General features: G+C 42.7%; 1 protein-coding gene across 1 annotated transcript in view; it reads left to right on the forward strand.

Moving 5' to 3' along the window:
- Positions 1 to 13,428, forward strand: part of LOC138674681 (venom factor-like) — a 94,455-nt gene that overhangs the window by 59,322 nt on the left and 21,705 nt on the right. The window contains exons 14-18 of the mRNA XM_069762496.1: positions 207 to 356; positions 1,801 to 1,930; positions 3,225 to 3,299; positions 6,718 to 6,921; positions 7,100 to 7,211. Of these exons, the coding sequence (XP_069618597.1) occupies positions 207 to 356; positions 1,801 to 1,930; positions 3,225 to 3,299; positions 6,718 to 6,921; positions 7,100 to 7,211 (671 nt within the window). The remainder of the gene's footprint in view (positions 1 to 206; positions 357 to 1,800; positions 1,931 to 3,224; positions 3,300 to 6,717; positions 6,922 to 7,099; positions 7,212 to 13,428) is intronic.

Consider the following 13,428-nt stretch of genomic DNA (forward strand, 5'->3'; position numbering starts at 1 on the left):
GAAATATAGCAAGTAATAACCATAGTCTTCATCATGACAACATGGAGGATTGCAGGAGAGAACAGATACAAACAAGACCGAGCGGTTAGACCAAAATACATTATGAAAAAACACACACAGTTCACAAAAATTCATATGCGGTTCCACCATCGTAAGACTTTTTGAGAATTATCACTTCATGTATTTTCTACATTCATTTTACATAGCTCTCACTGAAAGCTGAAAAAAACGTTGCAAAACCTCAAGAGCGCATAAAACTGACCTTGAAAGGGGACCATAACGCCCATGTCGGCTTGGTGGCAGTGGATAAAGGCGTTTTTGCAATAAACAGCAAGCATAAGCTGACCCAAAGTAAGGTAAGAACTTGTAGATAAGAGCCAGCTAAGTAGTATCTTCCAATTGAGTGTAGAAGGCCTCCATACCAAGGAGTTGGAAGGATAGGAAAAAAGGAAAGAGCAGGGACAATGTATGTCTATGAAGCTTAGGTTACCTAAAGACAATCGTTTATCTCTAAGGTAATCATGTCTGTAACTAATTAACAAAAAGAGAATAGACTAACTTCAGATTGACCATAGTTCATGAAAAAGTTGATTACAATTATATTTCACAAGTCACCCTTGACTTTTTCTTTCATTAACAACGGGCTCATATCATGCACAATTTGTGCTAATGCCACAATTTTACCACAATTTTAAAAAGACAGAAAACAAATTGATTTCCGGTACTATGAACACCAAAAGGTAGTTCTTATAGCACAGTCAGGTAGTACAAGGTTAAGTCCTATCTCTGCAGGATTTGATTAGGTGCACATGCCTAGCTTTTTATTAGAACCAGGGCCTGTATTCACTAGGAGTGTGTCAGTCTGCTGGATGGAGCAGTGTCACGAGGTTACCGCAACAGAGAGGAGCCAGAAGACCGCAGCGTCTCAATGCTCCTACTCCTGCAACGAAAATAAGCACTTCACCTTCTTTTTAAATGGTGTTAATGGTTTTTAATGGTTTTTGGAGCTCTGGGAGTCTGAGCTTGGTTGGCCACTCTTATCCCCTATATAATCTGGCTCCTGATTGAAACACATTGTCAGAGCTAGCTTATGCTGCATGGCTTGGAGGAGAGGTGTTTTGGTGCTTATATGAGAAGGAGTTTACAGGAGTTATCTGTGACTGTTGCGTAGGTTTGTAAGTGTGATAATTACCTTTCCTACTCTTACTTTGGTTTTTCCCCATCCTCTACTCCCCAATGCATTCCTCTGCTATATGTGAAAGAATATTTGTATGCCTGGTATTTTCAGTTACCCTTGTTTGTGTTGCCTTGTTCATCGGGTTGGTGTACTGCGGTGCACGGTAGCTCCCATCGTCACTCGGTGGGGGAAATAGACAGAGGGCTGATTCAGGAGATAAGGCAAGGGCGGAGGCCCCCGCATCTTCACCTTCAGAAGTATCCCGGGCCACCCAACAGCTGAGTTGTGACAAGCAGAGTCTAGTGTACATCTGGTGAGTGACCATCCAAAATGTGAGCTGTAGCTGAGAGAATGACAGGGTATCATATGTGCCCTGCTGAATGAACTGATTATATGATGCCCATAAGAGGCTGTTTTTGGTTTTCAATTCCTTGAAGTTTTATGAAAGCAATGAAACAGGTACAGCACGTGTTTGGACTAAACCACATTGCCTATGTGACCACTACCTAATGCCTACCTGAGAGAATGAGTCCCTGCACCGTCTATTTCTTAACTTTTCATTTCATAAATCTCTTCGAATGAGTTAACAAGGTATTTGCATGTGACTCTACTTTGTCTCTGAGGTATGGGATACAGTGGAGAAATCTGACATTGGCTGTTCCCCTGGGAGTGGTGCTGATAATATGGGAGTATTTTATGATGCTGGGCTTGCTGTACAGACAAACTTTGGAATGACAACTGCAGAGAGATCTGGTAAGTGAAAAAGCTGATTCTGTATTGACCAGTTTAGGAGCTTACATTTCAGAAGAAGACCATGGATACAACTCAACCCACAGTTGGATTTTCAGTCAGGAGTTTCTTCTGGGCTTTTATCAGCCATAAAGAAAAAACAATTCAAATATAAATCTAGGTCCCAATTTCTACATAACACTAAAAAAGATCCACCTGCTTTATATACAAGACTTTAATGAAAAAAATAGTAGTCAAAAGGAAGGACTTAATGCCAGGGTAAGTCAATAGTATGAATGAGTAGGGGATTGACCTTAATTGAGGTCTCCGGTTTCCTTACCTAACCTCGGAAGTTGGCACCTTAGGGGAATATGAAATTGCGCCCCCGCTTGATGTCGACTCGCCCTTACTGACCCTGTTATACTCTGCAAAAAAGTGACAACACTGAGAAAAAACAGTAAACATACAAACTGACACATGTGAGAGTCATATTGTTGAAAACAGACAGATGTATATTAACTTACGCTGGCAGTAAAGGGAACCTGTCACCAGGTTTGGCCAATATGTGAGTCAGCACCCCTTTCAGAACTTATATACAGCATTATATAGATCGAGTGTTTAAGAAGGGTTCTACTCCGAAAAACTAAAAATATAAAAATCCTTGGCACACCCAAAAATTAGATAAATCAGATATTTATTTTGGCAATCCAACAAAAGGTAGTAGTTATCAGACACATAGGGCACCCTACATCCTGCAATTAAGATTGTTTTTCTCATGCACTGTACAGCCTCTTTTATATCCCCCTGCATTAAATTAGCAACAAGTGTCTGATGAAGGTCCATGTCACGGGACAGAAACTTACTAGTTTCTTTTGTTGAATTGCCAAAATAAAATCTGATTAAATTGCTTTTGTTTGTTGAAAAATGTTAAAATAAGTACTGTAAGTTTGTAATTAATTTGATATTTTTATCTGCCATCGTTCTCCTTCTGTGAGAGCTTTTATCTTACTTAATGTACAGCTTTTAGCCACTAGAGCCTGGCCGAGTGTGCAAAGTATGTTCCAGGGGAAGAGTTAACTCATAACATCCTATTCAGCTCTCTCCTAACCATTGATTTCTGTACAGCAGTTATCTGCTCTCGTTACTCTCCATCCCTCTCAGTCTCTGAGCTTTTATCAGTCTTGCAAAATCACCAACCCCTAACTCCTACCTTGGCAGCTTCCAGAGCAAGTCTCCTAAAAACGCCATGGAGGTACTTCACCACTCTGTCCATTTTTGTTATATTTCTAAACTTACGTGAGAACATTATATTTTTTAGATCCATCATGTAAGGATACCAAGACGCGCAAGAGAAGATCATCAGTGGCATTGATGGATATTAAAACTCAGAAAGGTAGGAAGAAAAAAATTGATGTCACCTCTTTGGAACTATAAAGCCACATAGATATCCTCTCTCCGTTCTTTGTAATGTAATGTTGTACATTTTCAGTTTTCTAATCTGGGGTTATGGGAGCCCTGTTTTACTGAGAGATACAGTTGCAATTACAATTATTCAGCCCCCGTTACATTATAGTTTTATAGATCTGATGTCTGCAATAAGCCAAGCAAACAAGAACAATGTAAATTACTCAACGCAGCTAATATAACAGGAAACTTTCAGGAATAGTGTCTTTAAAACTTAGTAGCGCACTAACTGTTCTGTTGCCGACATGATGCTTAGTTGGACATCAGCTTCCTGAGGAATCTTAGACTATTCCTCATGGGTCGTCCAAAAAGATAAAAGAAGAGATTAATGTTTTGTGCAACAAACGAAAGTATACGTAAAGATAGAAAAGGCTTTGATGGCAAAAGGAGAAAGCTAACACCGGCTGCCATCAGATTCCACAAGGCCAAAAGTCTTCAAGCGATTGCAAAAGATCTGCAGCAGATTTGGTGGAATCAGGTACTCTCGAAAGTAAGACGCATGTTAAATGCTTAAGACCTCCATGCCCAGACTCAAAGACATATACCTCTACTGACCAAAAGCACAAGAAAAGACAGCGAAATATGCTCAAAGAATATGTATTAGGTCATCAGATGAGGTGGATCTGCAAAGCCCAAGCCCCAGGTGGGCACCCAGGCCACTTGCATTGGTGCAACAGGCAGATGAAGCATGTGGAAAATGGTAGCAAAAGCACTAAAGATGCAAGCAGAGAGGAGACTGAGAAGTAGGAAGCACAGATACTGGAGGCCGCAGGCAGACTGGGAAGCAGGTAGCAGCGATATTGGAAGCCACAGGTGTGGCACCTCAGGGTCCTGGTTATCACAGTAGCGTTGCTTTCCTCACGGGGAGAGTGATGTTACATTTGGAAGCGATGAAGGATATCTTTTATCAGGTAGCCACCATACACACAACATGTTCAACCTCCAGGCCACAAGTGGGAGCTTTTGATCCTATTTCTAGGTGACTCCCCTGCATATTCATATATATTGTGGTTTTGGAGGGAAAGTGAGTCAGAAAGTGCCAGGAAGCAGACTGGAGCAGTCTGAGGCAGGAACAACGTACGAAGGGGCCATGTAGTCTGAAGTACTACAGCTCCTGGTAAGAGACATACAGAAAGCCGAACATTGTTCAGTGAGCATGCAGGAGAGCGAAGCAAAGGAGAGTAACTTCAGGGGAGACCAGCTAAGAGCAGGCTGCCTCCCTCTGAGGCACAGATAACAGGCAGCCGGACCACCGAGGTTGTAAGGAACTCTACGACTTATAGCAGAGACCGGCAGGACCGCTGAACTGCAAGTTACCTGTCCGCCACACACACCTGAGACACAGTAACACATAGAGCCCGGGGTGTGCTAGAGTCCCTGTAAAAAGGCTTGAGTTACCTGTCATGCAGGTATTGCCCTATCCTATAAAGGGGACAGAGAGAAGAATTGTGAGGACCTTATCTGAAGCCATAGGCAGTAAGGGACTACAACACCACCGCACTAGGGGAAGGCTTTTAACTCCACCTGGTAAAGGGGACTCTGGATTCGCTTCCAAGATGGCCAGACTCTGCCTGCCCTGTGATCTGGTGCCCTGGACTGTGGCTGCCTGAAGTCTTCAGTATTCCAGGTAAAGAGACTGCAAACCTGTGTCCTCGTTCCTTACTATGCCATTCACAATCTTCCATCTACACACCGGGACCCCTGGGGATATACTTCACCTGTGGGAAGTATACCATCTAGCTGCCATAACATCACCCCAGAGAATCCCTTAAAGCAGCGTCGGTTCCCACTGACAGAATACCACAGGTGGCGTCACGAACATAAACTCTATTCAAATTTCTCCTTTTACATGGGACCGGGTCACCGCCGTGACACGTCCCCTTAAGTACTGGACCCAGTACCGAGTACTCCACGGTCCGGGCGGGCTATCACAGGCAAATAGTATTCAGGAATACTAAAAGCTTTAATACCATGACACAGCTGTGTGTCTTGTTAGGCCTTATATAAGCCAAATCAGATATTCACGTTGGGAGCACACTGGGCCACTTGCAAAGCTTGACATAGCGCACAGCAGAGTTCAGTGGACCAGTGAGAGGGAAGCAAAGCTCGGATCCAGGACAGGTGTGTAGCAGAATATAAATAAGCCACATACGTTCTGTGATACTGCTATTTAGAGCAATAAAACAAAGAGGGAACTTTTTGGACTTGTGGATAAGCAGTATGACTGGTAGGGGAAGAATTAAGGATACTTAGAAAAGAAAACCAAACTCTACAATGAAGCATGACAGTGGTTCAATGATGAGTACAGTGAAGCGAGATGGCAGTGGCTCAGTAATCTCTACAGTATAACATTGCACTGGCTCGATCATGCCAACAGTAAAGCATGGTGAGGCCTTGGTGATGCCTACAGTAAATTATGGTAAAGACTTGGTGATGCCTACAATGAAGAATGGTTTGGGCTTGCTGATGCGTACAGTGAAGCATGATGGTGGTTCAGTGATGAGTACAGTGATGCATAGCAGTGGCTCAGTGACGCCCTTGGGCTTCTTTTCTTCCTATGGTACTGGAAATTTGCGGAGTAAGGAAAGAAGGATTTTGCAGGGCAAGATGGATTCAATTGTGTACTGCAAATCCTAGGACAAAACCTCATGCCTTCTTTGGTGAAGATGAACCCTGTGCACCATTGGACCCTTCAAAAGAATGAAGAGCTTAAGTAAACCTCAACGTCTGCCAAGGCTTGATTTCAGAAAATGTCTTGGAAGATTCTGAAATGGCCATCATAGTCATGTGACTTCAAATCCATAAATATATTTGGTGGAATTTAAAGAAGAATCTAAAGAATAATATTGTTGTGGAGGCCATTGTCCATGAGGAATGAGTGACGATTCCTCAGGATAGTTTCCAGGAGCTTTTATCTGGCTATTAACCATATGTGCAGCAGGTCATAACAACCAGATGGTAAGATGGTATGCTAAGTAAGAGACATTGATTATAGAAGGACGAATAATTCCGAGATTCAGATATTGTTACAGTATATTAGTTGTGTTGAGATAGTGACGGTACATTGTCATTGTTTGATAAATTTAATGCAAACAATAAAAAGTTGTACATTTTTCTAAGAAACCTAATTTACCATCAATAGACTGGATAATTAATTGAAATTGCTACTGAAAGATTTCTGCATAAACTGGAAAATGGAAGCCTAGAATTATAGGACTAGTTTTTGGACCTGGTCATAGTGTGTGGTCCTTCGTATGGCCGTTGACTCATGTCATTGACTCATATATACCTTAGACCTTTAGTCACGCTGATGTGTGTTGTGGAATTGTTTTTTTTGTTCTGTTTAGCCTCCAACTACACAAACCTCGAGAAGCAATGCTGCAACGATGGCATGGTTAAGAACCCGATGGGCCACAGCTGCGAGCGACGTGCTCTCCTCATTCAAGAAGGAGAGACGTGTAAGGAAGCTTTCCTGGACTGCTGCAGATACATTGATCTGAAGCTGAAGATGGAAAGGCTGATAAAAGAAAGTGATCTAGATTCTGATAGAAGTAAGCATATATCGCGAGAGAAAATTAAAGGGGGTGTTCATTATTTAAAAAAACAGCGCCACTTCTGTCCACAAGTTGTGTTTTTTTTTTTTAGCCGCATGCACTTCTTTAAATAATCACAAAATTGTCTGAATTGGAAATAACTATTTAACCTTGTGACCTTTTTTTTTTTCCATAGGTGCAAATGACCTTGACTATTATCCGGATGCTGACATTTCGGTTAGAAGTGAATTTCCAGAGAGCTGGTTGTGGAGCATTGTAAAAATGGATGAAAAACCTCATGCAGAGAAGTGAGAATTTTGATGATTCCATTATTTGTATGACCATGCTTCTTTTTATTGATTCATTTCAGAAATACCATTTGGAAATCATTAGAGACTATTCTAGGCACCTACATTTGGAAACCTCCGTGCAAAAAATTCTTTCCCTTTAAAGGGAATCTGTTAACAGGATTTCACACCCCAAACCAAATGTGCATATATCTCTTTCAAAGACACGTTCATCAATACCTTTACATGGCCAGTCCATTCTTCCATTATTGAGAAATCAGTGCTGTATTTGTAGATCTGAAGCCTCTGTCTCCCCACCCAGTGCCACACCCTCCTGCTTGACTGACAGCTTCAATGCTATGTGACTTCAGGCAAAGAAGATCGACAAACTCATTTGCATATCAGTTTGGACGCTAATTTCTCAATAATTGATGAATGGATTGCCTAGGTAAAGGTATTGCTGGACTCGGCTTTGAAAGAGCCACATGCACTTATAAACAGTATGTGGGGTGAAAGGAGGTGACCTATTCTATTTAAAGGGCTTTTGAGAATAGTTTTCTTCCATCTTACAACTTTGAGACTGGCATAAAATGTTTCTCTGGTTACTATCAGTTTTTCATATGCTTATTTGTACTGATAAATACATCAAGTTTAAGCCCCCTCACACATCTGTTTTGTATGTCCGTATGCAGTTCGTTTTTATAAGAATTGCAAATATGGACATACACACATCTATTGTTTTGAATGGTGGTGTGCACAGGTCAGGTTCTTAACACGGACCATGAGTCCATGTAGAAAAGCCTGAAGACATGTCAGTTTTCTTTTGGGCAGCACTGACAAAATGCATGCCGCACACATGAACACTGATGAAACACGAATAACATCCGTGTGTCACAAGCGTTACATGTACCGGCGCATGGGAAAAAGTGGTACACTTAGCGCTGATCCCAGGCGCCAGCTACTGAGGACAGCTCTCATCATTGTCTCCCGGTCGTGCTGAGATTAGCATGACCAGGAGACAATGATAGATGTTGTATTCAGAATTCAGCACCCACTGTGTACATTCTGCATAAAATTAAGAATTAAAAAAAAATGGTGTGGGCTCTCATGTCATCGTCATAACCAGCTGAGGGAAAGCCGATCTCTGGGGCTGATGTTAATAATCTGGGAAAAGGGACATTATCCCAAAAGGTTCTCAGGCTATTAATAACAATTCAAAGGTGTTTGATTAGCTTTTACTGGTGAATTTACATGGGAACCCCAAAAAATGATGTAGGGTCTCCCTATCAATTCAATCAGCAAAGACTAAACAGACAGCTGGAATCAACATTAATAGCCTGGGAAGGGGTTAGGGATATTGTCCCCCCTCTCAGGCTACCAACATCAACCCTCAGCCGCCCCAGAAATGGTGCATCCATAAGATGTGTCAAATCTGGAGCTTAGTCTTACCCTTCTCACTTGCCCTGGTGTGGTGGAAAGTTTGGTAATAGGGTTGGGGTTGATGTCAGCTTTGTATTGCCAGTTGACATGAGCCCAGGGGTTAGTAATGGAGAGGAGTCTATAAGAAATAAACACACAGCAAAAATAAAATGCTTTATTTGAAATAAAACTCGCCTTGTTGTACACGTTTGTTAAAAACTAGATGGTGGCCCGATTCTAACGCATCGGGTATTCTAGAATATGTATGTAGTTTATTTAAGAAGTTTTCAGAATAATGCAATTTATACACAGGATTCGGCTGGCCGGGCGCGACCAATTAGCGAAGCGTGGTTCAAATTCTGCACCAATTCGCGGGCGGACTGCGACTGTCGCTGATTCTTCGCGGCCGGGCGTAACAAATCAGTGAAGCCAGGGCCGGCTCCAGGTATTTGAGGGCCCCGGGCAAAAGAGTCTCAGTGAGCCCCCCTCTTTAACACATACAACGATTCATGATGCACAGATACAGCAGAGAAATATAGCACAGCCAAGTAGCATATAACACAGCCCACATAGTATATAACACAGTCACATAGTATATAGCACAGCCACGTAGTATATTGCCCAGCCACGTAGTATAGAGCACAGCCCACATAGTAAATAGCACAGACACATAGTATATTACCCAGCCACGTAGTATATAGCACAGACACGTAGTATATAGCACAGACACATAGTATATAGCACAGACACGTAGTATATTGCCCAGCCACGTAGTATATTGCCCAGCCACGTAGTATATTTCCCAGCCATGTAGTATATAGCACAGACACATAGTGTATAGCACAGACACGTAGTATATTGCCCAGCCACGTAATATATTGCACAGCCACATAGTATATTGCACAGCCACATAATATATTGCACAGCCACATAATATATTGCACAGCCACATAGTATATAGCACAGCCACGTAGTATATAGCACAGAGACATAGCATATAACACTGCCAATGCAGTATATTACTCAGGCCACATAGTATAGAGCACAGCAATGTAGTATATTGCCCAGCCACGTAATATATACCACAGCCACGCAGTATATAGCACAGCCCACATAGTATATAGCACAGAGATGTAGTATATAACACTGCCCACGCAGTATCTAACACAGCCCACGTAGTATATAGCAATGTGGGCACCATATCCCTGTTAAAAAAAGAATTAAAATAAAAAATAGTTATATACTCACCTTCCGTCGGCCATCGGATCCAGCCCAGGCGTTTACTGATGCTCCTCACGACGCTCCGGTCCCAAGAGTGCATTGCGGTCTCGCGAGATGATGACGTAGCGGTCTCGTGAGACTGCTACGTCATCATCTCGTGAGACCGCAATGCATGGACCGTTCACCGGACCGTCGTGAGGAGCAGGAAAGGCGCCGGAAGGTGAGTATATAATGATTTTTTATTTTTTAATTATTTTTAACATTAGATATTTTACTATTGATGCTGCATAAGCAGCATCAATAGTAAAAAGTTGGTCACAAAGGGTTAATAGCAGCGTTAACGGAGTGCGTTAACACCGTGGCATAACGCGGTCCGCTATCGCTGCCATTAACCCTGTCTGAGCGCTGACTGGAGGGGAGTATGGAGCGGGCACTAATGGCAGGGGAGTAGGGAGTGGCCATTTCGCGGCCGCACTGTGCCCGCCACTGATTGGTCGCGGTCAAACGGCCACAACCAATCAGCGACTTGGGATTTCCGTGACAGACAGACAGACAGAAAGACGGAAGTGACCCTTAGACAATGATATAGTAGATAGAAAGCAAAGTTATACTCACATTTATGCCTAATCTATTGAAGCCAATGTCTCCTATTAAAAAAACACAAAAATAATAACCAACCATATCCCTCACCTGTCCAGCATGAAGATAATCCTCTGATGCCCATGTCTCCTATAAAAAAAACAAAAATGATAAACAATCATATCCGTCACCGACGTGAAGATAATCCATGATGTCCCACACTGTAATTCATACCTTCGACATCTGGTATTCAAAATGAACGGTAGCAGGATGTGACCGTTCCAGATCAGGAGACTGTGAGCTGCTGCAAGTGGGCTGACGACGTGCGGTGCAATCGGATTCAGGTCTGGGGAACGGGCGGGCCAGTCCATAGCTTCAATACCTTCATCTTGCAGGAACTGTTGACACACTCCAGCCACATGAGGTCTGGAATTGTCCTGCATTAGGAGGAACCCAGGGCCAACCGCACCAGCACATGGTCTCATCTCAGTAACTAATGGCAGTCAGGCTACCTCTTGCAAGCACATGGAGAGCTCTGCAGCCCTCCAAAGAAATGCCAATCCACACCATTACTCACCCACTGCCAAACCCTTTATGCTGAACGATGTTGCAGGCAGCAGATTGCTCTCCATGCGTCTCCAGACTCTGTCACATCTGTCACATGTGCTCAGTGTGAACCTGCTTTCATCTGTGAAGAGCACAGGGTGCCAGTGGCGAATTTGCCAAATCTGGTGTTCTGTGGCAAATGCCAAGCATCCTGCACGGTGTTGGGCTGTGAGCACAACCCCCATCTGTGGACGTCGGGCCCTCATACCATCCTCATGGAGTTGGTTTCTAACCGTTTGTGCAGACACATGCACATTTGTGACCTGCTGGAGGTCATTTTGCAGGGCTCTGGCAGTGCTCCTCCTGTTCCTCCTTGCACAAAGGTTGAGGTAGCAGTCCTGCTGCTGGGTTGTTGCCCACCTACGGCCTCCCTTCACGTCTCCTGGTGTACTTGCCTGTCTCCTGGTAGCGCCTCCAGCCTCTGGACACTAGGCTGACAGACACAGCAAACCTTCTTGCCACAGCTCACATTGATGTGCCATCCTGGATGAGCTGCACTACCTGAGCCACTTGTGTGGGTTGTAGAGTCCGTCTCATGCTACCACGAGTGTGAAAGCACAACCAACATTCAAAAGTGACCAAAACATCAGCCAGAAAGCATTGGTACTGAGATGTCGTCTGTGGTCCCCACCTGCAGAACCACTCCTTTATTGAGTGTCTTGATAATTGCCAATAATTTCCACCTGTTGTCTATTCCATTTGCACAACAGCATGTGAAATTGATTGTCAATCAGTGTTGCTTCCTAAGTGGACAGTTTGATTTCACAGAAGTTTGATTTACTTGGAGTTATATTCTGTTGTTTAAGTGTTCCCTTTATTTTTTTTGAGCAGTGTATATACTGTACACTAAGGTTGAGCGAAATGGGTCGGCCATTTTCAGAAGTCGCCGACTTTTGGCAAAGTCGGGTTTCATGAAACCCGACCCCTGTGTGGGGTCGGCCATTAGGTCGGTGATCTTCTGAATCTGGTATCGGAATTCCGATACCGAGTTCCGATATGTTTGCAATATCAGAAATCGGTATCGGAATCCATGTTTAAGTGTAAAATGAAGAATTAAAATAAAAAATATTGCTATACTTACCCTCTGACGCGCCCTGGTACTAACCGGCAGCCTTCCTTCCTTAGAATCAGCGCTTGAAGGACCTTCGGTGACGTCGCGGCTTGTGATTGGTCGCGTGAGCGGTCACATGGGCGGTCGCGCGACCAATCACAAGCCGCAACGTCATCTAAGGTCCTTCACGCGCTGATTCTAAGGAAGGAAGGCTGCCGGTTAGTACCAGGGCACGTCAGAGGGTAAGTATAGCAATATTTTTTATTTTAATTCTTTATTTTACACTTAAATATGGATCCCAGGGCCTGAAGGAGAGTTTCCTCTCCTTCAGACCCTGGGAACCATAGTATCCCATTGCACTGCATTGGGTTTCGTGTTTCGGCCGACCCCGACTTTTCTATAGGATCGGCTGATTTCACTCGACCCGACTTTTGAGAAAGTCGGGTTTCGTGAAACCCGACCCGATCCTATAAAAGTAAAAGTCGCTCAACCCTACTGTACACCCAAGTGACTGTTGACTGTTTTATACAGCTAACAACCTGCTTTAATATCCATCATCACGGATAACTTATTTCTTAGCTGTTTTACTTCTTAACTGCTGCTGCTTTATGGTTTTTCTGACAGAGGGAGCTACATCTGTAAGACTATAAAGTCTTCATGACATAATCCTGGGCTGTCGATGCCTTGGTGTGGCAGCCAGAACTTTAAAAGCTCTTTTATATAGTGAAACTAGTATGGAAGTAATTGTGATGGCATATTCAAATCTCATCGCTGGACTTACCGGGAGTTGTCCCATATTGTTAAATGAAATAAATCTCAAACAGCCCAAATTTTTATTTTTACAATATTTTTAAGGTTCCCTTGAGGCACATGAATAAGTATATAAAAAAGGAAACAATAGAGAGTGGTGCCAGGAACAAGGTTCAACACTGTTATTAAGAACAATACTTTTATTGAATACATTTAAAAAAAAATCATACAGTATAATCAAAGCAGATGCCGGAAATGCAGGTACAGACAAAGACAATTCATGATTATATATATATATATATATATATATATATATATATATATATATATATATATATATATATATATATATATGAATATATGACTGAATATAACAGGATGTGAATTACCATAGGGTTAGTTCATTAATGCCCAAAGTAATAAATATAGAGCATCTAAGTATAAAGGATTTCTGATGATATAATAATGCAATGCAAGAACCCCAGAATAAGTAAGGATCGATAGTATTGGAGTAGTGGATCTATACAGGGAATTGCATAAAGTATTCTCAAAAGAAATCACAAGAACTTTGGTACCCACCAACACACCCGACACGTGTTTTACAACAGCTTC

The sequence above is a fragment of the Ranitomeya imitator genome, chromosome 4 (genome assembly GCF_032444005.1).
Source record: "Ranitomeya imitator isolate aRanImi1 chromosome 4, aRanImi1.pri, whole genome shotgun sequence".
NCBI lineage: Eukaryota > Metazoa > Chordata > Amphibia > Anura > Dendrobatidae > Ranitomeya > Ranitomeya imitator.